The sequence below is a fragment of the Microcebus murinus genome, chromosome 14 (genome assembly GCF_040939455.1).
Source record: "Microcebus murinus isolate Inina chromosome 14, M.murinus_Inina_mat1.0, whole genome shotgun sequence".
In the NCBI taxonomy this organism is placed as follows: Eukaryota; Metazoa; Chordata; class Mammalia; order Primates; family Cheirogaleidae; genus Microcebus; species Microcebus murinus.
Window position 1 is genome coordinate 9,036,596 of NC_134117.1, and position 26,324 is coordinate 9,062,919.

The 26,324-nt window shown below is 47.4% G+C and overlaps 1 protein-coding gene across 16 annotated transcripts in view; it reads left to right on the forward strand.

Annotated features, from left to right (window-relative positions):
- FGFR2 (fibroblast growth factor receptor 2) overlaps positions 1-26,324 on the forward strand; it is a 103,174-nt gene that overhangs the window by 53,008 nt on the left and 23,842 nt on the right. For 5 of the 16 annotated variants that reach the window (XM_012763640.3, XM_020280733.2, XM_076009742.1 and 2 more), the window contains 3 exons: positions 12,698-12,888; positions 15,366-15,510; positions 17,557-17,753. In XM_012763640.3, coding sequence (XP_012619094.2) covers positions 12,698-12,888; positions 15,366-15,510; positions 17,557-17,753 — 533 coding nt within the window. Of the gene's footprint in view, positions 1-12,697; positions 12,889-14,017; positions 14,166-15,365; positions 15,511-17,556; positions 17,760-26,324 lie in introns of all 16 variants that reach the window. The other 11 variants (XM_012763636.2, XM_012763643.2, XM_012763645.2 and 8 more) reach the window with 3 other exon arrangements.

Sequence of the window (26,324 nt, forward strand, 5' to 3'; positions counted from 1 at the left end):
GTGGTAAGTCTCTGCCCCCGTTCATCAGCGAGTGGTGCTGAAGGCCTGGGTTCTGACGGGGCCCTGCCACCAGGAAGCCACAACCTGGGACCGGTTATTTAGCTTTTCCAAGCCTCTGCTTTATCATTGGTGCAGTTGGAGGGATGCTACTTGCCTCATTCCTGCAGTGGTCATATTCATTTCCTAGGGCTGCTCTGACACATTACTGCAAGCCGGCTTAAAACAGCAAAGATCTATCCTCTTGCAGTTCTGGAGCCTGAGAGTTCAAAATCAAGGTGTTGCAGGTTTCATGCCTTCTGGTGGCTGGTGGCCTTCCTTAGCTTGTAGATGCGTCACTCCAACCTCTGCCTCTGTCTTCTCGCGATCATTTCTCTGTGTGTGTCTCAAATCTCCCTCTCTTTCTCTTGTGAGTACACCTGTCATTGGATTTAGGGCCCACCCTAAATCCAGGATGAGCTAATCACACTATTTTTAGCTTATTTGCAACAACCTTTTTTCCCAAATAAGGTCATGGTCATAGGTTTGGGGGGTTAGGACAGGGATGGCCTTCTTCGGGGCCGTAATTCACCTGCTGCAGTGGTTGCGAGGCGTCCTTGCGGTTAGCAGATGAAAATATCCACCTGGCATGTGGGTGGGCCAGCAACAGATGCCGGTTTCCTCCCTTCCATACCAGGATTCTTTTGAGGGTTAGAAGGCATCTTTCGGGGGAGGGGGGGAAATGGGCATTTATTGAAACCTTAAAATCTGTACCCCCATAATATACCAAAATAAAAAAAATAATTAAAAAAAAAAAAAAAAAAAAAAAAGAATGGCAGCCAAGTAGAAAAAGAACAGCAGGGTATGAAAGTTAGAGATGACGTGCGACAAACTCCTGCAATCCAAACAGAAAAAAAAAAAAAAAACCAGAAAAAGGTTTTCAAAAGAATAAAATCCAAACTGGACTGGGACAGTAAACGTCTGAGGAGAATGAATTCTATGCATGACTAATCATTCAAGAATGAAGGCAAAGATAGGAATGATCTCAGAAATGTTAACTACCCAGTCATCTTTCCTGATAAAGTTGCTCAGAGTCAGTTTTGAGATTAATGAAAGCATTGGGTCCCTGCTGGACTATCTACCGCAATACTTTTTTCTAGTAATTTCCCTCCTCTTTCATTTGCTTGTCCCTGCACTGTATTGTGATAGTAGGAAAAAGATATAAAAAAAAAAAAAAAAAAAAAAAAAAAAAGAAGGCATCTTTCATAGCTTTTACGAGACTCAATCAGAGCTCTTATTCGACAAACAGAATGCCATTTGGGACCAGCAGAACCGGCCAGCGGCTGACATTCACATCTCCTGCTGAGACTTCCACCTCTGGTCGGTGCTGTGGTCGAGGCTGTCCCAAGGCTGACGTGGTGGCTGGACTTGCAGGAGAGCGTCGTGGAGTTTGAGTACTTAAAGCTCACTGAGTCGGCCTCTCGACCTCCGCCTGTGCCCCTCACCCCGCTTCCGGGTTGAGGAAACGCAGGTCCCGCTGGGGTAAGTGATTTGCTGAGGACTTGGAGAAGGTGCCTGGAGCTGGGGCCTCGGGCCGGGTCGTGTGGACGCCCACCTGGACGAATGAGTGCTCCTCGTGCTGCAGCCCGTGGTGACAGTGGTGTGGACCAGCAGCGCCTGCTGCAGCCAGACTCTGAGAAGCTGCTGCCACTCCTGACCCCACTTCCGGCTCTTTGCTGCAGAAAACAAACACGTGAGAGAGAAAGGTGGAAGTCTTCAGGACACCAGGTGCTCTTCCTCACTCACAGAGACCCCTTGGCTTTGAATCATGAACTTCTGCCCCTTTGGGGTGTCGCAGGTCTGCATTTCCACTGACCGCCAGATGAGCTTTCCGCCTGGCATTTGATATTTTGGGGAGCAGAGTTCAGTGGAGGTGTGAACAGCGCCTCTGGATTTGCCATGGCCAGCTGTGCCTTCTCCGTTTACCAGTTTAACTTTCCAGAAATTTGTCCCTGCCCTCTGCTGTGCCCCCCGAGTGACAGCTGTAAGCAGCAGGCAGCGTCTCAGGGGAGGGCTGGGGGCCCGTCGGGCCACGCGTCACCTCTGGCTGGGCGGAGACCGCTGAGGCGTCCCACCAGCCCCGACTTGCCTGGCGGCAGACCGGGACGGCGCTGTCGACTCGCCCCTGACATGTCCGCCGTGTCGCAGCTCCGGACGTGATGGGACACAGCCGGAAAGCACAACGGAACCCGTCCCGGCCCTGGCCCCGGTCAGGTGTGTGTGGTCAGGAGGAGCGGAGCGTCTTTTATTCCAGACGCTGACTGATAAGCCCGACTGTGGAGTTGACGCCGGCGTTGGCGGGAGAAGGAGAAATTGTGCGAACTGTTTACTGCTTGGGGCAGCCCTGTCCCGGGGAGACGGAGTCCCCAGTGTGGTCACAGAGCAGAGGAGAGGGGACAGAGGCAAGTCAGGGTCCTTTAGGCTACCCTGCGGTGTGAAGTTGGGAGTCTCTATCGTGGGTTTGGAACAAAGTAGTAGCCAAGTAAATGAAGACGTGGTGGCCTCGTTAATTAATTAACCAGTGAGTTTATTAGCAAAGCTGTCAGAATTGCATCCTTCCTGCTCACTTGGCCCTGGCAGAAGGCCACTCTCAGTCCTCGTTCCTGCTATACCATGGCTCCTGGACAGAGCCTTGCTTCTTGGTGGTGTGATGAAAAGTGGCCGTGGTGGTAGCTAAAGGACAAGAGTCTGTGTACCTGGAGATTTTACCGCACTGAGCATCTGGCCGTTACCTTCTGGTCTAGGTGTAACACTTTTGCCTTCCCTAGATCCTGGCGGGGCTCTGGCCTTGAAGCCTCCTGACTTAGAGGCTTCCTGGCCAGGCCTCATTTGATTTTTCCATATTCATGATCTCGCTGCCAACAAATTCTTTTGCATTTCTTGCTTTAAGTTTAAGACTTGAGGTTTTATCCTGATACTGGCTCTGCGTGCCAGCTCTGGAGCTGTGAAATCTCGCTGGAGGGAGGTAGAAAGCCCCTCTATTAAGAATGGATTGAGGTAGCATGCCAGGGAGTAGGTCACAGCGACTGCCTCTCTAAGTGGGCTTGTGTGGTTAGCAGCAGATCACGGAACTGGAGTGGGGGCTGCATAGGGAGCAGACTCGTGGTGCTGTTTCTGTGGCCCCAGTGGCCTCCTCCTCTTCCCAACCATCGCTGTCACAGCCAGCCCCCAAGGGTCTCCACTCCCTGCCAGACAGCATCTCTGGAGGTTCAGGTGGGAATGACATGGGGGAGGAGCATGCAGATTATTCATGCTTGCTAGCTCTGTGGCCTTGGAAAAGTCACAGAACTTCTAAGCCTCAGTTCCCTTATCTGTAAAATGGGGGTGATGGCCCGCTCTCCTTGTAGCTCTGTTGGGAGGAGGAGGTGGTAGGGGGCGCAGTGCTTTCTATAGTATCGAGGGTACCATGTGACTGTTGGTCGCCATCATTAGGTGGTCCCATACTTCCTGTTGCGTCTCTAGACAGAGACACGCACGCTTGGCCGATCCCTCATGAAAGCAGGGGTCAGTCCTATCTTTCCCTCCAGGACAGAGATTTCAAAACTTCTTTTAGTGGCTACTGTTTAATGAGCTTTTGACTACTGCAGAGCAGCTTGTCATTCCTGTTTCCCAATAGGGATTCCTGGGGGCCAAGACTGGTCAGCGGGCAGCTAGATCACACCAAATGTACTGACTGGCAAATCCAGACTTCCCCGCAGAACTGATACCAGCAAGGAGTTATTCCTTCCAGGCGTGGAGAGCAGGTGTCGGTGCCAGCCCCTGGGGCTGGAGCACGCACATGCCAGTGTGGACGGGACATGTTAGAACTTTGCGGTATCAGCATTTTTGCCATGTTCCCTGCAAGCCGTTCATTGCCCTTTGCCCTGCAGTGGAGGAAGGAAGCCCTATTGATTGCTTTCGATTCTGGCAGGGGGCCTGCGTGAGGTGGCTGGAGAGAGGGCTGATATTTGGTCTGTTGTCTAATCTTGGCATTAAGTGTGGGCAAACAGGATGTAGAAGTGTCATAATCAAGTTAATGTCTTACAGTTTTATGTAAGAAGAGGGTCTCCTCACCCTACCTGGAGATCCGGGCGGGGATGGGCAGAGAGGAAGCTACTTCTATCAGAGCTTGGGCACGTGAACTCGCCACGAAGATGTGAATTCATTGATGGCAGTCACGGTGCACAGCTGAGTGCCAGAGCTCAGCAAGGTTTCTATCGTTACGTGCTGAATAGAAATCATGGAAAAACAGTTTAATGAATTACTTATATTTGGAGTTCTGTGGTTCTTAGTGTATTGCAAATTCCAAAGCGAGAAATCCGCAGAAGTATTCTCATACGACTTAATCAATGGCCACCTTCATAAACTGAAAGGCTCCCAGTTAGGAAATTTTATGCTAACTCTTGTTAAGATGTGAGTGTGGATACACCGCTGTATTCTTCCCTTCTTAAATCTGGTTTGCTTCTGTGGAGTCCCTCTTAGAACAACTGACTCTGCTATTCATGGCCTTCATGTTTGGTAACTTTCACAGTCAGGGAGAAGGTGGGACATTGAAATATGAATGCGCTCCCCACTTGGAGAGCAGGTTTGATTTGGAAGGGTGGCTTTGAGAGTTGCTGTGCGTGTTTCCCCGTGGTTGGTCAAATGCAGGCCGCTGCGGGGAAGGGGTGCTGAGGGTGCTGGTGCTGCTGCTGGAGCTGGGTCTGGTTCACCTGCTGAGGAGAGAGAGACGAGGCAGCGAGAACCTCACCTCCGTGGTTTGGAGGGAGACAGCAGAGCACTCCAGCCGGGATTGTCTGTATTTATGGCTTTGCAATGATGAAGCCTCTATCTCTGGAGCACATGGTATGTCAGTGCAGCCTGTGCTTGACCCAGAGGGTGAGCATCACTTGAATGGGCCACATGTGCCCTCACGGAGTCCTCATTTCACAGCACCAAAGATCCCAGATTGTCACCATGAGAAGATGATCAGTAGGGATGGAGACTCCTGGATCTCGATGGAACTCCAGCTTTTTCTTTCTTTCTCCTACTGCCTCCCATATAGGATCCTCTCAAACAAGGCCTGTAGGAATTCTGTCCCTCCCAGCTAAGTAGACAGATCAGCAGGTCCGATTGTGTCCCAGACATAGCCCCCATCACGGCAGGGAGAGAGTGGATCTTTTGAGAAGACAGGCATTGGTTACTATTCTAGAGGGATCTCTTGAAAGTTGCGCTTCATTTGAGAAAGGGAGTTCTCATTTTGTTGGTTCAGTATACACTCTGCCCTGAGACCGAACACTGAAGGACTCAGTCCTTTAAACTTTATATTCTGGTCAAGAGAAACAGAGAAAATAATTCTGTGTGTGAGGCCATCGCTGACCCTTCCCTGGGGCAGGGGCTGGCTCCAGGCCTCCCACCAGGCTGGGCAGTGAGAAGGGGCACGGGCGTTGGATGTGGCCTTTTGTGATCTGGCTGACCGTTCAGAAGCTTCTCTTTGGGGGATGCTGTGCTGAGCGGTATCTAGAACCACAGTTATTTCCAGTTTCGGAGTTTTGTCCCCAAGAAAACAAGCAGGGTTTGTCGTTCAACACCTCATGGTGTTCACAGCAAAGGGAGGCGTTTCTTGTTTGCTCAGATGGGCTGAAAGCTTTTCCTTCTGCTTGAACCTCCCCAGGAGCAAAACAAGGCGTGTGAGGGATTAGCATGATAGGTCTCTCCAGAATCCCTCTAGGAGAAAGGCTTTTTAGGTGGTGAGAGCTGATGAAACCTGTCAACCTTTCTACGTGGACATTCTTCCACGTCTGTGCATGTCCATCTACTTCATCCTCACACGTGGCCGATATGCCGTCCTGTCATTGACACGGTGAAGTTTATTAAATCATATTTAGGTTGTGTACATCTTTTGCCTTCCAGTTATAAAAAATGCTACGGTGACAAGCTTCGTACACCCCTATTTACTGGGCATCTGTGTGAGTATTTTTCTAGGACAGATTTCTCAAGGTGGCCTAACTGGATCCTTTTTGACAGATGTTTGCAAATATTTCGAAGCTAAGGAGCTTCATGTTGAGTGGTGCTGTCTCTGACCGAGGTCTCCCCAGTGGTTTGGTTTTTAGCCTCTTTGCAAATCATTTGAGAGATGATACCAGAGTATTAGGAGTTCAGCTTTTGTAACACGAGAGTATATTTAATTCTTGGACCATTTTTTGTTTTAAACTTTTCCAACATATTCTTCCCATGAAGGAAACCCAGCTATGCAGACACCAGCTGAGGATCTTGCATTCCTGAAAGCTGCTGCACCCCTGTGGCCAGCGGTGGGGCGCTGGGCCCTGTGATGTGGGTCCCCTGCAGGCCGCTGTCAGCTGTGTTTACCCCGGCCCCTCAGGAGGGAGCTCAAGGAGGCTGACGTCTGAGTTTTGCATCAGCATCAAAACCAAAGCACAATGTAGGGAGGGACCTTGTGCAAAGTCTTTGTGTTGGCAGAGAGGAAAGCTCTCATTTAGTAAACTGGACAAGGTAAATACACTTAGCTAATTGAGAAGGTAGGTTTTCCACCACCCTGGAAATATATCTTGTTACCTCTGTGATATTGTCACCTTTGTCATGCCTCCTTTTTTAAAAACATGGAGGTTAAATATACATCATGTAAAAATGCACTATTTTAACCATCTTTGTATAATTCAGTGACATTAAGTGCATCCAGATTGTTGTGCAACCATCACCACTATCTGCCTCTAGAACTTTTTCAGTATTCCAAAGCCACATCTCCTTTTAACAAAAGGAAAGGCATTTTTGAACCTATATTTGGCGTAACTCTGTGGTCACCAAAGAGTCTTCAGTTCTGGTTAAACTTTTTGAAGGAGCAGAGCTCAGGGTGTCTTCAACATTTAGGGTGTAAATAGCACATGATCCCGCTCCTGTAATTCGCCCAAGCAGACTCAAATTGATACCCAGCTGGTAGAAGCCACTCAGCCCCAAGCCAAATAATATAGTCTGTGACATTAATTAGGGAAGGTACTTCGCCTCCACCCGCTTCAGCCTTCCCAGGCTGAGCCCCGCCAGCACTGTGCCGGGCTTGCCCATATCGTAGAGCCAGCACCAAGGAATGAATGGTGTTTTGCATTTGCAGTCACATGGTGCAGCCTCCCGGAAGTCACTCTGTGACTTCAGTGCAGGAGGGAAGACACCTCATCTTTCTCTTCCCAAACGGGCTTGTTCTGAAGACTTTGCTGTCTCTGCAGAGAGACTTGTGTGCTTTAGAGGAAGCTGATCCCTGGCCCAATTCTTCAGGACTTTTGAGAGCCAGGTGTCCAGGGAGAAGATGGGGACACCTGGGTGACCAGACAGCAAAGGGGAGAGAAGAACAAAATTCAGAAAGGACAATGCAGCCAAGCCTGTGAGGGAGAAAGAGCAGCAAACCCGTCACCTTCTACAGAAATGAGATTTAAAAAAAAAAAAAAGTAATTCAGGCTGCCCAGCACCCCAGGTTAGTCATCTGTTCTCGAAGGTGACATGCCAGAATACTGGCTGGGGGCACCGGCACCTGGCCTCTTTCTGAAAGTACAGTACTACTTCCCATCCTCACCTTGCCCTTTTCTGCTGGTCAGTTTTAGTTCTGACCTTCCTTTGTGCTGACCTCCAGAGGCTGCAGAAAGCTTAGGGAAAACAAAACAAAACTCAGAACCCAACTAGATTTAGCCCGTCTGGTTTGAGTCCATTAGGCAATGAACTCATTCCACTAATTGTAATTAGCGTGAGGCCTTTAGCAGGTTATCCGGCTCCTCAAACTTCAGAGGGCTTTGATCTGCCTCCTCCTCCTCCTAATAACCGTGCCTCTTGCTAACTGGTTTAGTGCGTTTTTATGCAACAAAAGCAACCACCGCCTACTCTTCAGAAAAAAGCTAGGCTAGGCTTCAGAAAAAGAATTCTCAGTTGTTTTCACTTGTCCTGCAAATCGCAGAATGTTCTTTCCCTATTCAGCCCTTAGGAGTTGCTAAGAAACTGCCATTTTGGAGGAAGGGTAATTAAATCTTGATTTTAATTTAAAGACAGAGCAGGCAAGGTTATCCGTGCTCCTTAAACGAATGGGTGCCTGAGAGCAGGAGACTGGCTGTTCCCAGATCGGTACTGGGAACTCGGTGCGCGACTCGAGTCTCTCTTGCTGTTTGGCTGCCAGGGAGAGTGGCTCTGACACGCTTCTCTGTGGCAAGCACCGCTTAACTTTTGGGGAGAAATACCCGGGAGACCAGTGTGTGCCAGGAAACCAGCGACTCTGGGCTTGATTAATTTATAGGTGTAATTTAAGAGCCCGGTTCTCCGGGATGCGTGTTTACTGAGCCTGTAGACATGAGGCCTCCCTGCCTGGTGGATGTTCTTTATGGCCTTTGCTGTGTGAGAGCAAGAGTTGTAGATCTCCTATGAGCAAACATATTACCGTGTCCAGAGGAGGACGGGCCTGTTATAAAATTTCAGTGGTCAATTAACGAAGATTTATTCTTTGTCACTCAGGTATTTTCTCTCTCTCTCTTTCTCTCTCTCAATAATTGCCTTTTGGAATGAGGCAGGCTGTGTTTTCCTCTTGCAGCCTGGAGTTGGGTTATGGCTCCCAGCTACAGAGCAGGGCTCGAGAGCGCCCATCTCAGTGTTTACACTCTCAGCAGCTGGGCTTGCTGCTTTAGCGGCGTGGACACTTGAAGGAAGGGGTGAGACAGAGAGAGGGGCGGGGGAGAGAGAACGGAGGAGGGAATGCCGTTTTTAAAGCACTTCAGCCTGTGTTTACTACGCGTTTATTTGGTGGAACCTCATTCCAGCAGTGCAGCCAACTGTCCCATCGGCAGCAGCCGCACCCTTTGGACTGCTTTCCAGTCTGCCTTCTCTTGGAATTCACACAGGGACCTTTGAATTGCTATTTTAAAGTTTCTCATCCCGTTCCAGGTCCATGCACCGTACCTTTGCAACCTGCTGAACTCAGAAAAAAATATACACGTTGCAGTAAAGAAACAGAGGCGAGCTGCGCGTCAGCCTGTTTTCCGTGTATTTATTTCACTAGTCCCCTGCCTGCTCCCCACCCCCTGAAAAAGAAAGATCTGTTTTATATACATAATATCTGAGAGTTAGACATGTATAAGATAACCTTGCCTAAAATTGTAAATCCTTCCTGGTGGAGAAGATGTGATTTTTGGTATCACCTGGAAGAAGAGGAGAGCCGGCCCTGGGCTTCAGTCCACACCCAGAAATATAATTCACCGGCTAACTCTCTCTGTATCAGCTCGCTGCAAAAAGCTGCCAACCTGAGGGGTTTGGCCTGCCCAGGGCTCTGGGGTTCCCACTGCCTCTGCCGCCTTCCCAAGTGGAGGGGCCCCATGCTGCCCAGCCTGCGTCCTCATCAGCCGTCTGCACTCTGCCGTCACCTCACTTTTTCAGAAGTTAGAACAGGAGTCCAGGGGCTGTCATCCACTTCCTGATCACCGTTCTTAAGATTCCGGCGGACTCCGGGGGGAAGCAGATCGCTGAAGGGCGGGAGAAGAGTGCGGGGCTCGGTGGGCGGATGCTGGCACCCAGGGACCTTTTCCAAGACGTTCAGGCCTCCTTCTCCGACTTGTTTAAGGGCAGAGAATAAGGTTGCAAAGGAAATCAAAGCCTGATGTGGAGAAACGAAACATGAGACCTACTGACTTTTAAAAAACATTTTAAATAACATTCTCTAAGGTTTCATTTTATACTGAAGGCAGCTGTAATAAGTTTTGGAAGACAGTGTAAGGTTTCTATTACAGAGTGATCCTGCTTGCAGTTTTTGTACCAGAAGTGAGAAAAGGGCCGAGGGGGAGAGGGGGTGGTTTAAGAGGTTATTTTGTATAAGGTGAGAAAATTTGAAAAGATGAATTCAAGACTGTAAGCGTGTAGCATTTGGAATGCCGTAATTTGCAAATGTAATAACATTAAACCATTGCGAAGGTTGGTTTTGTGTGTGTGTGTGTGTGTGTGTGAGAAAATGGTCCAGATAGCAATGGAATAACTTAAAATAGTCCAGATAGCAATGGAATAACTTAATAACTGGAGCTCAGCAGCACTTTGACCACAAGTAAAACAAGACTGCAGCTCTGTAGTGGGCTTTGCCAGTGTTGCCCAGCGACTACATTCCCCGTGGAAGGCTGGCTCGGGCCGGAGATGTCGGGCTGTATGAAAGCACTCATTGTTCACGGGGCATCATTATTTGGTATTACATGCACAATGTTTGCTTGTGAAACGATTTATTAGAAACAAGTATGTTTAAGAGAGAGGACTTGGTTTGAAATTCAGTTGATCTGGCCTATGACATTTAAGCCTGTGGAGTACTTTGGTTTCTAAGAATAGATATGTAGGCCCGCTGTAAGTGTTTATCTTAAAACACGCACACACACACACCTACACATACATACATACATGCATACGTGCACCCGAGAGTGCAAAACTAGAAAACTAAGCCAGGGAATGAATTGGTAGGTAAAGTTGGCTTTTCTGATGGGAAAGGAGTAAGTCTTCTTAAGATTGGCCAGGTACAAAGGAGCATGATTTGTGAACTTGGCTGGCAGTACCCAGCCCAGAGGACAGCTTCACCTCATGCTGAGAAGTCTCTTGGTAGGAGGCCTGGTGAGGAGTGGGGAGAAGAAGAGAGAGTGTGTGGCTTTAACTCCATCCTTCCCACGTGCATGAGCTAGTGGGGATGAAACCAGACCTCGGTCACTGCCAGCTGCTGGCAGGAGGTCCCTGTGGTCCTTGCTGTGGCCCATCCCTGGGCTGGCGTTTCAGCCAAAGAACAAGGGTTTCATGTGATGTTTGGAGGGACCCAGCTTTGAGATTTTCTGCCCACAAACACTAGATGTCTTGACTTCTGGTCCTTTGCTCAGCCTACATGGGTGACATTGGGGCAAATGAATGACTTCTTCGGGTCTCTGAAATCCTTATCTTTTAATGTGAAAATGTCGGTGTCCGTGAAGTGGTGGGAGATTCTGGAATGAAAATGTGCTAGGGATAACCCCCAGAACTTTTTTCTTCGTTTTCCCAAAGTTTTTTAAAGGCCAGCAAGTTGCTTATGCAGTAAAATCAATTTACACGTGGTCTGGCTCTCGTCCAACAAATTCCACTCAATGATATTTTCATCTGAAAGGCCCAAATACAGGAAGGCGAAGGTAGCTATTGTTCTGACTTGCTGTTTCCAGCCCAGCACGCAGGGTCTCTCAGGTGCAGTGTGGAGGCATCCCTGGTGTGTGGAGCTGCTGGGATCTCCGTGTTTCCCTTGGCTGTTTTTTAAGCTGGAGGCTAAAGTCAGGGTCACCCACAGCTGGGGCAGGAAGACAGGGAGGAGGCTGGTAGGCGCAGGCCTGTGGGATGGAGTTGTATTTGTGAATGGACCCATGCTTGGGTTTTGTGTGGCTCTGGACCGAGCTGCCATGTAGGAAGCTTCCCGTAAGTTTGTAATCATAGTGCTTTTATAGGGACATGATCATGCAGCAGTCTGGTCCGTTACTTAATTCTTTTAATTTAATTCATTTTATTTTATTGTTGTAAGAACACTAAACATGAGACTAAACACTAAACGCATTCCATCTTAACACATTTTTAAGTGTATAACACGTTCTTGCTGACTGTAGGCCCAGTGTGGGACATCAGATTTCTAGAACTTACTCATCTTCCACGACTGAACCTTTATGCCCGGGATTAGCAAACCTCCATATCCTTCTCTGCCCCAGCCCACATTCCACTCTTTGATTCTATGAATGTGGCTAATTTAGACACCTCATATAAATGGAATCATGCGGTATTTGTCTTTCTATAACTGTCCTATTTTACTTAGCCTTCCACATTGTTACACGTTGCAAGACTTCCTTCTTTTTAAAAGGTGAACGGTATTCCATTGTGTCTGTAGATCACATTTTTAATTTATCAATTCGTCTGTCAATGGACATTTAGGTTGTTTCCGTGTCTTGGCTATTGTGAATAGTGTGGTAATGAACATGCTACGGGATGTGAACTTGTGCATCTAGTAAATACCTGTTGTAGAGTAACATTTGATATTCATCAAAGAAATGAATGGGTGAATAAAGAATAAAGAATGAATGGAGAAAACTTCCATAATAAAGAGATGAGCCCATTGTTAGTGTGGTCTGGTCACAACTTTGGGCTTCAGCTTTTAATTTAATTTTGTGAACAAGGGATGGATGTCTTCACAGAGCATCCTAGAAATGTATCGGGAGACGCTGTGCCTGTAGGGGCCATTTTTGGCATTTAAGGTGACCTTAAAGTTAGTCTTGTCACTTGACCATGATGTTAAGCTTATGATCGAGGTGGGTCTTTGAGATTATCCCAAATGAAATCAGTGAAGAGGCTCCTCTTCCCCTGACACTTGTCTTTTAGAATGTCAGAATGAAATCTTTCCCCTTACTCATTAGGTGGCCAAGGACAGAAAATATTAATAACTTGAATATAATAAGCTCTTGTCCCCGATTTTCCAAAATAAGTATTCTTTTCACAAGACTCATGCTCCAGCGGTGTCCTTTGAAGTCGTTTTTGTTCTGCATGGGGCCGCGGTGTTATTCCAAGGGAGTCAGCCAGCAGACTTGAGGCCCTTCTGGCTGGAGTTCACGGACAGCCTTCTGGACAACACGACTTATTTATTGGCCTCTCCTTCTCCCATCCCTGCCCCTCCTTCCTTCCCTCTCTCCGTCAGAGCGGTCGCCACACCGGCCCATCCTCCAAGCCGGACTGCCGGCCAACGCCTCCACGGTGGTCGGAGGTGACGTGGAGTTTGTCTGCAAAGTTTACAGCGATGCCCAGCCCCACATCCAGTGGATCAAGCACGTGGAAAAGAACGGCAGTAAATACGGGCCCGACGGGCTGCCCTACCTCAAGGTTCTCAAGGTGAGGACTTTCTGAATCTGAACGTGCCCACAACTGGGGTCTCCTTAGTGGGTTTGGCCACAGGTTCTTTTGTTTCCTGTTGCATTTGAGAGAAGAGGATTCTCTCTCTCTCTCTTTTTTTTTGACTGGCCAGTAGAGAGCATGTTAAGGAATTAGCAGATGATTAGGCTTGCTAGTAACATTTCAGAAGGGAGCCCTGGAGTAGGGAAGAACTACTAAACTTGGAAATGGAATAGTGCAGCTTTGTATCAGCCCTGAGATCTTAGACACTGAGGCTTAGCTGCACGTCTATAAAAGTGGGGATCACGATATTATCTCCCCTACAGGGTGGTTGTACAGAACAAACGGGTTGGAGCAGATGGGAAGAGCTTCATAAGCTCAAGACATTGTACCAATGATTCTTGTCTCTCTGATATTATTTTCTAGTAATATGATGGGATCCAATTTTTGTAGCCCCTTTTTAGAAACAATTTATGTTTTCTTTTTCAAAAAATCCCTTGACCTTTGAAATCCATTGACACGGGATTTCCACAGTAAGCTTTAGGAAATGTTTCTGCACCAGGGATGTGCTGAATGAGGAAAATATCTTTCCTCTTGTATATTTTGTTTGGTGTTTTTGCAGGCTCCCATTGTCATAGCATCAGCCTCTTTATTTTTTAGATCTAGTTTGATCTTCGGGAGGGTGACAGCAAGTGGCAGCCAAGTCTGCACAGCTAGTTCATAGCTCCCTGCCTGTTAATGTCTCCCAAATTTAGTTGCTCGTGGAGAACATCCTTAAAAGGAACATTTTTTTTCCCCAAAAGACCCATAAGTGGTTCAACTAATGAAGTGTTCTCGCCGGTTGACAGTACCAAGAACCAAAAAAGTTGGGGAAAGATGACCACCCTGGGCAACTGCCGACCCATTTCCCCTGGCCATGGGACACCTTGGTCACTTTCACCTGTCCCTGCCAGGCCTTTCCCTTGTCCACCACTTGACTTGTTTTATTTTTTCAAGGGCCACAGCCCTTTAATGTCACTGTTTAGGTATAATGGAGGTTGTTTTCTTGTGGTGTGTTGGTGGTGGGACCGTAGACAGCGCTAAGTCCTTCCCGGTTGGCCGTTATATTGTTCTCCTGTGTCTGTTCTAGCACTCGGGGATAAATAGTTCCAATGCAGAAGTGCTGGCTCTGTTCAATGTGACTGAGGCGGACGCTGGGGAGTATATATGTAAGGTCTCCAATTATATAGGGCAGGCCAACCAGTCTGCCTGGCTCACTGTGCTGCCCAAACAGCAAGGTAACAACGTTTTTGTTTTTGTCTTTTTTTTAAAAAAAGAAAAGCTGGATATAGAAGGCTGAAAAAACTCGGTGCTTTGGGAGACTGCAGGCAGCTTATAGGCTAACTCTTGTGGCCTTGGTATATTTATGATAATCTTTCTTTGGTGATGCAGCTGGTATAATGCCAGCAGCCATGGAAAAATGCCCACGATGTTCAAAGTGCTTGCTCTAATTTCTTCTAAGGATTACCCTCCACCCCCACCCAGTTTTCAAGTTGTTCCTTCTGGTTTGTCTTGTTTGGGCTGCACTTTTCCCATCATTACTGTACGTTAGCATCATTTTAAACACACACCTACATGCCTATTAAATTTGCAGCATTTGAATATTGGTAGAATTCATATCTCCTTCTACCCCAGGATTTTAGAGACATACTGGCATGATCTGATTTGTCCAACAAAGCATCATTTCTTTGGTTGCATATCTGATCCTGAGGAGATGCTGTCCTTGACCTTGCTCCCCCAAATTTAAGGGGAGTGCATCTTCCCGAATGAATGTTCAACTGGATGCCATCAAAGGCATAAAGTTGACTTTGCCCATCTGACTCACATGCAAATGTTTATATCAAAAAAGAAGAAAAAGCCCAACTTTTTTGTTGCCAAGATCACACTTTCTTCCATTTTTTTTCCAATGCCATGTAAGGCAAGATGGTTTTGCAAAAGTAAAAATAGCCAGAGCTGGTCACCAAGACAATCTTCCACCCTGGTTGGCTTCCAACGGGCCAGGAGGCCATGGGAGGTGTCCACCTGGGCTTCCCGGCAGCATTCTGTTTCCCAACACAGCAGTTTAGAGAGATCCATCCGTTTCCCGAGGCAGGGGCTTGCAGCCAACAGGCCCAGACCTCAGCTTGGCCTTTCCCCCCAGTCCCCCAAACGAAAGCACAGGCCAAGAGAATAGGCCTCTGTGGGTCGATTTTTCCATGCGTTTGATCGCGTGCATGTCTAGGTGGTGACGCCGGTGTGGTGACGGGCCTGTGGAGGTGAGCTGGTCAGTGTCGCTCAATGTCTCTTGGTTGTGGGCTTTGTGGACGGGCTGCAGTCGGAATCTCCCGGTGGCCAGCACCCCCTGGAGCCCCCCGGGGCGACGCCTCGTGGTTCCGTGGCCCCTTCCACAATCATTCCTGTGTCGTCTAGCCTGTTCTCTCGCTTCCCTTGTTTTCTAGGCCGCCGGTGTTAACACCACGGACAAAGAGATTGAGGTTCTCTATATTCGGAATGTAACTTTTGAGGATGCGGGGGAGTATACGTGCTTGGCGGGTAATTCTATTGGGATATCCTTTCACTCTGCATGGTTGACAGTTCTGCCAGGTACATACTGCTCTTTCCTTCTGGGTTTTTTTCCCTTTCCTTGGTTGATTGCTATAAAATTAACACAGCTTCTGTTAGCAGAAATGGCCCCTTTTATCCTTGCATAAAGATAAAAAAAAATGTTAAAAATTATCCCCCAGGGATAAGAAAATTGCCTTGGAAATTCACTTACGACGAGATCCCACACTCACATTTATGATCAAGTACAATTTCGCCCTTAAAACCTTAAAGGGATCTTATGTTTCCAGTGAGTCATTGAGCCAGTGTATAAATGAGCCCATCTTCCTTTCTCTTGAGGAAGAAGTAGAAATTACTTTGTGAAATTCAAAGTAATTTTTTTTTTCTCATTTCAAATTCCATTTTGCAAAAATCCCATATGTTTTTATTACCTTCCATCCCACTTTGTATTTTTAATGAGATGGGAGCAGAGGGGTGTCTGTCGAGGTGCCCGGGAGGAAGTTCCTCTGAACGTCGGGTGCACAGAAGCAGTGTGTTACCTCCCTCGGGGAGCGGTGGCTTGTTGCATGTTGCGATAGAATGGACTCTTGTTTGCTTTTATTGCAAAGCATGCTCTTGCCATCTTGGGCTTGATGTTATTTCTGCCTTCCGGAGAAATAGACATCAGTGAAGCCCCGTTGCCTAAACATTGCCGCTGTCTGAATATTTAACTGACGTCTCTATTCTAGTGAAACTGTCTTGTTAAATGCTGTTCTTTCTGGTGCACCTGCCTCTCTGCCATTGCCTTTGTGAAACTGCGTAGACTGTGGTCTGCTAGCCTATGATGTTCCACTCCAGTTATTAATTCCTTATTTTTAAGCGTACAGTGCCTACCTGCATGCTTATTTTGTATCTAGTAAAAATAAATTGATCGTTTCATTTTGTGCTGTTGCTGCTGAGAGTTTTGACTGTCTTGCAAGTGTTTTTTCTGAATAGAATGTATAAGCTTTAAATAATACCATTGCATCCATTTTTCCTTTTGTTGTGAGTCTGCTCTGTGAAACATTTGCTTTGAAACAATGAGATGCCGCTTATGTGGCGCTTGCTTTGACTTGCAGTACTGCATTCTGTGAGTGCCTCGTTGGCACTTCTCAACTGGTTTGCCTGACAGTACTAGCACATTAACTAAGAACGCAGTCTGAAAAAAAATACCGTTTGGAAATACACTGCTTGTAGATTGATCGTTGAGGACTAAGGAGAGGACAGACATTGGAAGTTGATATAAGAATGTGCTAAATTACGTAATTATATGTAGACGCACATGCAGTACCATTTATATTTTTTCTTTAAGAAAGTTGTAGTTATGTATCAGTATAACCAGATACACAAAAACTGAAATGATTATTAAGGAATATTATGAACTTTATACATTATAGACCTAATGATTTTATACTATAACCAATTCAGTCTTACGTATTTAATGCATTGATTTGTTTAATTGAATAACATGCTGGACTGTATTAAAGAACTCACTGAAACTTTTTCAGACCAGCTTTCTAGGTGAATGTTTATGTCGTGTGGAATTGTATGCATCTGGGGTAAATCGTATCTAGTCTTCCTTTAGAAGAGCCTGCCCACGTAAGACTGAAGCATTTTCACTGTCTCCTTAGAAACAAAAGTGGGCATTGTGGATATTTAAGAATTTCTCACTTGGTCTGTGTTCAGGGACCATCCTGTAAGCTGGTTGTCCTCCCTGCCCGAACATCTAATACGAGGTGGCCTTGTGGCCTGCCCTTTGTAACTTGGTGGCAGCTGTTCACCAGACTGCAGGTGCCCACTAGGCTAGAGACAGTGATCACCTGGGCCCTCGTGGTAAAATGAGGAGCCCTTGGTGAGTCATTTTCACTTGGGAGAAGCCCAGGAAAGAGGCCCCCAGAGGCCATGGCCCATGCCACTCTGCAGCGTTGAGTTTGTGGGACGCCCGGACGCCCACCTTGCCTTGGGAAGGGTCGTGGCCTTTTGGTTCCTTCAATTGTGCTGTGATGCGTCAATGCGGTGCACTAACGATGTGGCCTGCTTATCTCTTCCTCCCCCGTGACTGCAATCCAGCTCCCGTAAGAGAAAAGGAGATCACAGCTTCCCCAGACTACCTGGAGATAGCCATTTACTGCATAGGGGTCTTCTTGATCGCCTGTATGGTGGTCACAGTCATCCTGTGCCGAATGAAGACCACGGCGAAGAAGCCGGACTTCAGCAGCCAGCCAGCTGTGCACAAGCTGACCAAGCGCATCCCGCTGCGGAGACAGGTAACAGAAAGTAGATAAAGAGTTTAAAGACCTTTACTCCTGTCCCACGACCCAGCCAGCTCTTGGATCTCCTCCTCTGCTTTGATGCCATCTAATTCCGTGACCTTCAACGTGTGGGTGGGTCCAGTCATGCCGCATGGTGGCCGCCCAATTAGTGTTTTGAGCTTGGAGAGCCTCATCGTGGTGCATGGCTGGGATGAGCGGGGTCTGGTTTGAAGGGCAAGAATGGACAATAATATAAGAATCAGAGCACTAGTCGGCAGGACTGAAAATCACTCTGGGGGCAATTTCCTCTGTGCATTTGGCACAACTCGAGTATAGTGGCCTCTTTGAAGTATAGGCCACGCATGTCTCCTGTGATTTAATACCTTCTTTGAGATAGGCATGAATTATTCTCATGGGGCTTATGCCACTAGTAGGAAAGAGACTCTAGTTCTCTTTGGCTTATTTTTAAAGTTAAGATCAGAAACCTTTGTACAGGGGTGCATCTGACCTACTGCTTGATTTAAACTGGTGCACGATGTCTTTTTACACTGAATTTTGGCTTAACCCGTCTGCTTAAAATAGAATCATATGCACATATTATGTTGTTAGTAGTTCATGCGTGTGGCTACCGATTCAGTGGTAGAATGATTTTTTTATGGAACCAGCAACAGATTGTTTTTAAACTTGAGCTTGGTCTTTGGTGGATACTTTTTGCTTGTGTATGCCTCCTGATTGGTTTGGGAAATGGGGCAAGATAGAGCCTCCACCTCTGCCATAAACCAAAGCCCTGCAAAGGTGGGCAGGGCAGGAAATGCTTTGACTCTTTCCTGCTTGTTCACAAAGAGGTAAGAGAAAGACAGATGAGAATGCAAAGTGGTTATAAGAACATTTGGAACTTGGTGCCAATAAAGGCCTTCTTTTTGAAATAGCAAGTAAAATGGCTAACTCCCTGGCTCTATTTCAGTGTGTATTGTAGTAGAACTTATGAGACACTTGTTAAAATCTAAGATTCCTTAGTCTCATCTCATCCTTAAAATCTAAGATTCCTTAGTCTCATCCTTGGACGGGGCCAGGAATCTGCATTTTAAACAAGTCCCCAGGTGATCCTAAAATGCACTTTGAGTAACTCTGGGTTAATCCCAGCCCTGCCTCTCCTGGGACTTCAGGTAGCAATGTCACCTTCTGGACAAAGTATTAGGAAGGATTAGGAACCAGTTGGTCAGCAGCAGGCTTGGCACAGTTCTGGCTGTTCTCAACCCAGCTCCAAACTCCTGGCTGAATGGGTCCTTGTTAACTTCTTTGAAGCCGTGTTTCAAGCAGGTCTTTCTTCGTGGAGGCTGAGGATAGAATTTGGAATGCGTGTCAAGTATAGGCAAATGATTAAATTGTGCTAAGAGCAAGGAAAGAAAGGGGCTGCTTGGGTCACTTCTGCCACCAAGAAAGCTGTTGTTACTTTGAGTGACACCACTGTCATTCTTGGAGCCAGGGAAGCAGTGATGGGGCCAGTTGCCTGACCAGTTTCTGGGAGAGTCCAGTCCTGAGATAACGCGTACCTGGCCAGGTGGTGCTGTGGCCTTCAGGTGGAGTAGGCACTCCAGCCTTCCCCTCCCTCCTTACCAGTCACCCCTGGGACATCCTTAGGGCCACCATCTCGAGAATCCGACTTGGGGAGCTGACAAAAGGGAGTGGTGTTCCCATGTCTATTAGTTTTTTTCTAACAGGGAAAAATGCTACCTTGGGGCATAAACTCGTAATTTGGTGTAGCTAGGCCACTGTCCCTTAATTATTTCATCATATTTTTCTGCAACTGTTACAATGCTCTTCTTTTTACTTAATATAAGAGGCAGATGCCCTTAAAGTCTCCTTAACTCAGCCATAGTCATTGTGTTTTCCTTTCTCTCTTTCCTTTCTCAACTGGTTTTTCCTCCTCATCCTTCTCCACCAAAGTTGGTCATTTTTCTCAGCCTCCCTGTGTAAGCAGAGGGAGCAGTGGGGTTCCTTCCTCTTTTTCTTCCCTATTTCATTTGATTCATCGTGATTTGCTAAGTGTTTGGGCTAACCCACGTTCCATGTGAGACTCTGCATGTCATGTTAGCTAGTGGCTCCACGGTTCTTTGGGGGCCTTTATTTGAAATGTCATGGCCTTGTGTTCAGTAGGGTCAAGGCGTATAAGAGAAGCTGATACCAGTCCCCATAGAAAAATAAAAGCTCTGGGAGATTAATTTCGCTGGGGGGAGATTGACACACCCCAGCTCTTTGTGTGGGTGCGGAATGGGGCTCCTGTGGGGTCTTCACAGCGTGGCGTCAACAAGCACAGTCCCTTCGGTGGAGAAGGAGATGCCTGCTGGGTGTCTGGATAAAAGAGGGTTAAAAGCCCCAGAAGGGCCCGCAGATCTGTTGATGACAGAGCAGATACCACAGGGATGCCACACGTGCCTTTACCTGGAGACAGGTGAGCCTGTAATCAGATGTGTGGAGGATGGGTTGTTTCTGGGCATTTAGGAGCCCACTCTTCTGTGCTCTGTGTTGGCCCCGCCTCCCCTGCGACACAGGTAGCGTTCGGTGTCCTCCTGGCCTGACCCTCGCCCCTCCCCCCGCACCCCCCATCTCACTCGACTCTCTCAATCCCTCATTGTTCTCTTTTTAGAACAAGACAAGTTTGTTTTTTGCTCCCCTGATGAGTTTTTCCTTCTTGACATTTATTAATTTGCACTGGACTTAACTGGGGTGAGACAGACATTTCAGTTTGTTTTTCTTTTGAGCAAAAATATTTTTTTCCAGTACCAACGAAGACATTTTCTTGCAGTCATCTTTTTGTAGCTGTGAATCTTTTGAGACTTTTTATGCGCTTCACTTGGAGAAGGAGAAGCATCTTTTGGGTGACGGGGGGGAGTGGTGTTACGTGGCATCTCCCTGTTTCCTTTGACAGGGGCTCAGCCCACGTTTGGCGTCAGGGCTCGGACATCGTGCGGGGCACTTGGACACCTGTTCCCGCTCCTTTGGTGCTCAGCATTTTACATGAGACCAGCAGCGGCCGACCCAGGGGGCACCTGTGTGAGCGTGTTGGTTCTTGCACGGGGTGCTGGGCAGCCAGTGGCTGTTGCGAAGCAGTCTTTGCACACCTATGAGTTAAGGGGAGGGGGCAGCACTTTCCGTGTTTTCTTTCCACACATCATTGGGTGGTGGGGGTGGGGGGCACAGGAAGGGGGTGCAGGGGGGACGGAGGATGCTCATTCCGGAGACACACGGCATTGCTGGGCTTGTTGAATAGGGTTTTCAGTGAGCACATCAGGTTCTGTCTCGGGCCCTGAAGCTTCCATGAGGCACGATGGAGATGGAACCGTCTTACGGTTGGCTACGGCCGATGAGTTCGTCTCCCTGCAGCTCGCGCCCTCTCCCTCTGCCAGCAGCGGCTCAGGGCTGCAGGGTGTTTTTTCTCAGACTCCCAGCTGCGGGTACAGGTAAACGGCAAACCAGATAAAAGTCAAGGGCACTCAAGGTCATCTTTGGTAACAATACCTTCGAGGCAAATGGCATGTTCCTGGGGATCTTTAAGGAGGAAGATGAAGGGGGAGGAAGGAACCTGTGTGCCAGGAGCCAGGTCTCCACCGAGCATTAATGATCCTTAAACACTCCGAATTCCGTGCAGGGGTCTTCTGCTTCTGGAAACTCGTTTCCCACCTGGCAGCTGAGCATCATGATCCTGGAATTTTCTCTGTCCTTGCTCAGTCAGGTGGTCTGACAAAGCCTCCGTGGTTCCAGAAAACGTTTGGGTGATCAGAGTGGTCACGGACGGCTGCCCTGGAATCTGCCCTTTCACGTGGCTCCCCAGCCTCCCCCGCCCCGCACGCTCTTCTCCTTTTTCTGCTCTCCCCCGCCGGCAGGCACGGCAGTTTGACTGAGCTGACCTGGATTCTGGCTGATGTGATCTTCCAGGTAGAACCAGCCGGTCGGGACTGGCGTGTCATTGCTCTGATGGGTTTACTCCCAGAATCCGGGGCAGGGGCTTGAGGGAGGTGGAGACTTGTTCAGACCCATGATCTTGAGCAGGTCTAAGAGGAGATTGATTATGGGGGGGGGGTCTCCAGTACAGATACAGGTATAAGTAAAAAGGCAAGAGAAAAGTGAGTGTCTAATAAACTGCCTCACTTGTTATGGAGGAAAAAACACGGAGCCTTAGAAACCCCTTTAAGTGTTATCTTGGTCACCCAGCTTAAGGTGTTGAGAGCATTTCATTTGGCCATAGAGAGTGCTAGGCAAGGCTTATATCATAGCAGAAGAGTGTTAATACCTGGGCCTCGAGTTCTGGTTTGGGAAGGTGGTCACAGCCTGAGAGGCAGGGTTTGTTTGGTGGCCTGAGAACTAAGGGTGTTTGTCTGTCCTCAGGTGAAAACACGCAAGTATTGATCATCTCTCCCCCGTGGGGTCCCTGCTCTGTTCACAGCGAGATCCCTTCGAGTTGTCACATTTAATCCAGTGTAAAGAGATAGCACTATTTCTTGGTGGCCCTTTAAAAAGAAAAGAAAAAAAAAAACCCACTTCCTCACTTAATCTCCCGTACTATGGAAATATACGAAAAGCACATTTACTTAAAAGCTTGATTTATGGCACATGGTAAAGAGATTCCAGAAAGTGAGGAAGCTGAATTGTAGATCGTAAAAAATACGTGCTTTAAAAAAAAAAAAAAAAAAAAATGCCTGCCAAGATTTGGGAGTGGGAAAACAGTTTACCGGAGTATTAGCATTGATCATAAGCAATGTACTTACTGAGAACAGTGGGATATTTTCGAATTATTAATTGACGTTTCTAGGTAGAAATCGAAGAATATCTGATAGGGAAGATTATGGTTTTGTGCAAAACAAAAAAGACAACAATCTCACAGCGCCGAAGAAGTAGAAGGATGTCAGAGGCGGGCAGCGAGCGTGACTGGAGGGTCTGATTCGGAGAAGGGAAGCTCCGGGGGAACGTGGTGTCCCCCCAGGGAGCTGCCTGCCGGGGTGGCGCCAGGCCCGTGCCACTGCTTCGAGTGCAGAGCAGAGGCTGGGAAGAGAAAGCCAGTCGTATTTAATGGTCCCAGAGGGGATTTTAAAAGCATAGTAAAAATGCATGGAGGTAAAATCAAGATATACATATACCTCAGTAGACAGAGCAATCAAATTCTTATACTTTGGGCATTTTCTTACCTCCCCACCCTCACCACACATAGTGTTTTTACAAAAGTATTTTCCAGATTTGTACATATAATCCGAATTGCTATGCTTCATCTGAACCGAATTCCCATAAGTAGTCCTTTTTTATAAACATGCTTTTTAAATTTTAATAATAATGAAAGCAGAGTTTGTACTGGTTTTCCGTTTTATTTATTTTTAGATTTTCTATTTTAAAATCTGTTACGTTGAACTCTTGTTGAGCACAGACGCTCCGTTTGGGGAAAGGTGTACACCCGTGTGAACCTTCGCCTCGGGTTTGTGGATGTAGATTCCTTTTGGGTCATAGGTTAGCTACAGAGCAGCTAACTGCAGACTGCATGTTAATCTTCCCTGTTCTGAAGCAGCCCCCAAGCCACATTTGTTGTTAGGACTTTCTTACCCTCCGACTTTCTTCCTGCCGAGACATTGTCCCCCCAGCTCCTGGATTCTTTATTTATACTGAGATCGGTGGTTGCTCTGGTCCGTTGTATAAAGTGGTGTAGTATTTGCATATCATTTACACATATCCTCCTGCATGCTTTAAGTCACCTCTGGCTTATAATTTCCTGATACACTGTAAATGCTATGTAAACCGTTGTGCCACTGGATTTATTTTTATTTGTATCATTGTTATTGTTGTATTGTTATTTTTTATTTTTAATATTTTTTATCTGCAGTCGGTCCAATCCGTGGATACAGAGCCCATACATACGGAGGGCCACCTGTATCTTATATACAGAACAACCCTGGGTTCCAAATGCTCCAAGTTATCCAGAGAGAGGTGCCACTGTATGTTCTCTTGGATCTGGGTTGCAAATGATTCTAAAGATGCTCAGAAAAAATGTTGTGGTGTTGGTAGCAAATATTAACTGGGCTCAGCACTGAGCATTTTGTTGGGTTTTCCCCTCATTTCATCCTCGCATTAACTCTGTGCAGTTGGAGCTGTTCCTGTCTCCGTTTTAACAGATGAGGAAAACTGGGTTTAGGAAAGCTAAGTGGCATCCTGTGTTGAAACTGGACGTGGACCCCGAGAGTCTCGCTACACAAGCCCCGTGTTGCTGTGGTTGGTTGGGGTGCAGCCCACCTGACGCGGGGTCCCCTGTCATGCACACTTAACAGGGAGGGCAGCGCCAGGGTTGGCTGTTTGGCTGTGCACGGTCAAGGGGGCACAACACTGTAGGACGCAGAGGAGCCACCAAACCCAGCCTGGTAGCAGAAGGAAGGGCCGAAACCAACGATCTTGTAATTTCTAACCTGTTTTAAAAGTCAGTATATTTCAAGCAGATGCCCTTCGTTTTCTTTTCCCCTTGTTCATGCCTCAGTTCAGATCCTTATTATTCTAAAAAATATTTTTGTTAAAGAAAGTACTACTTCTGAAACATAAAAGGAATTCATATACATGGTAATAAAATCCAAATGGTCTAGAAAGTTCTGAAATAAAACATAGTTTCTACCCCATCTCCCAACCCTTAATCTTTCTCCCCAAAGGTGACCACTGCTAAGTCTCTTATATATCCTTCCAGAAACTTTTTAAATTCCTGTGTTCTCACACCTCACTGTGGCAAAGCTGCCTTCCCACATCCTATTCCGTAAGCTTCGCTGACCAGGGCAGTGAGTTTCGGGGACAAGGTGCAGGAGCTTGGACCTGCCTCTGCCTGTTGGGCAATCCGGTCATCCGGGACTGTGGCCCCAGCGATTGCCCAGTCGGTTCCCCGTCTTCACTGAGTGAAGCACATCGTGCACCCCGATAGTGGAATTGGAGGAACTCTGGTGTCCAGCGATGACAGGCTACACTACCAGCCATGCAGAGGGTGTCTAGGCTGCAGAGTCTGCCTGGTCTTGGCCATTCGGGGCCAGTGGTATCTCATTGCTAGTCTGACTTCTACTAGTTTGGCTGGAGCTTCTTGCCCCTGATGCAATGAGTGGCAATCTTTGCCTGTTCATGTGGAAGAACTTTCAGAAGACCTTTTTATTCTTTGAAAGTGCCACCCTCCCCCTGCACCCATAGCACATGGCCCTGATGCAGAATGAGTTAGGTAAACGGAAGGATTTGGGGAAGGCGGAGCAAACCTGTTCCCGAATCTTTCTGAGCCCCTTCTCTGTGGATGGAGTTCCAACCATTTGTATGGACAGTGGAAGCTGGAAGTCTTGATGTTCTCTGAAACTTCCCGGTTTCCGACGTGTTCTGCAGACGAAGTTAGCTCAGTACAGTGAGGTCGGACACCACGTGGACGTGACCTCTACTGAGGGGACTTGGAGTTGTCTGTTCACCCAGGTGGGGTTTCTGCCTCACCCGCGACATCCGTGGGGAGCAGGATGGATCCCACGGGAGCCCCATTTGCCTTCTTGTCCCTTCCTACCTGCTTCTTCCATTTGCCTGCACAACCTGGGTGTGGGGCGCTGAGCTCCAAAATTAACACCCCCCTCTTGCCAAAGGACTGCTCAGAAGTGTACCCATGTACATTTTTAAAAACAATAGAAATTCCTTATTAGAAATGGCCTACTTCTTGATTTTAATACTGAAAAAAATTCCCTATTCCTAAATTGATCTCCCTGCAATCTATTCTTGGACATCTTCTTGAGTTTCCAACCTGCGTTAAGGGCAGCCTGGGTTTGCAAAGGAAGGGAATCGAGGCTTTCCGAATGGGGAGCTTCTCTGTGAGAAGGGTCCAGGACTCACCTTGTGGAAGTTCATCCCGACTGAATGTGTTCATCTGGACTCAGTCTTTGCCAGCTCCATTTAAAAGGTGTTTTGTAAGTGCAGCTGGGGACTGCTGTCCACCTGTGCAGTTGTACAGGGGACAGAAGCCAAGGTGGGCAGGTGGGCTGCTTGGATGGGTCGCATTTAACCTCACATCCCAACACTCTTGGGCCGAATCTTGTTCACAGTGTTCAAGCAGCCCACGATCAGACCAAGAGTGGGTAGTGATCCTCACAAGTAGCTTTCCAGTGAGCTGTATGAGTTTTTCTTTATAGAAACCAGCCAAGGGAAGATGCTGTATTTATGAAATAATCATTTTATCAGATGCAGACTGAAATGGATCAGGATAAACGAGAAAATGACATATTGGGAGAGGGGCTCTCCTGTGTGATTATGAATAAAGGTATAGTTTTCTTTCTGTTGACACTTCGACCCATGTGTCCAGCGCACTGGTTTCTGGAACTGCAGTTGACAGGAGGCAGCCTGTTTTCGCTGAATGGCCTGGCATCCATGTGTCTCCAGAAGGACTGGGGAGAAACCAAGTAGCCCCCAATGCCAGCGTCTTGGGTTACCTTGAATAAAGGGACTGGTAGCTACTGGAATGTCTTTCATATCCAAATCCTAGAGCCCTTCCCTCGAGATATTCTGTTTTACATTTCAAAAGACAGAGGAAACATGGACAAGCAGGCTTCCTAA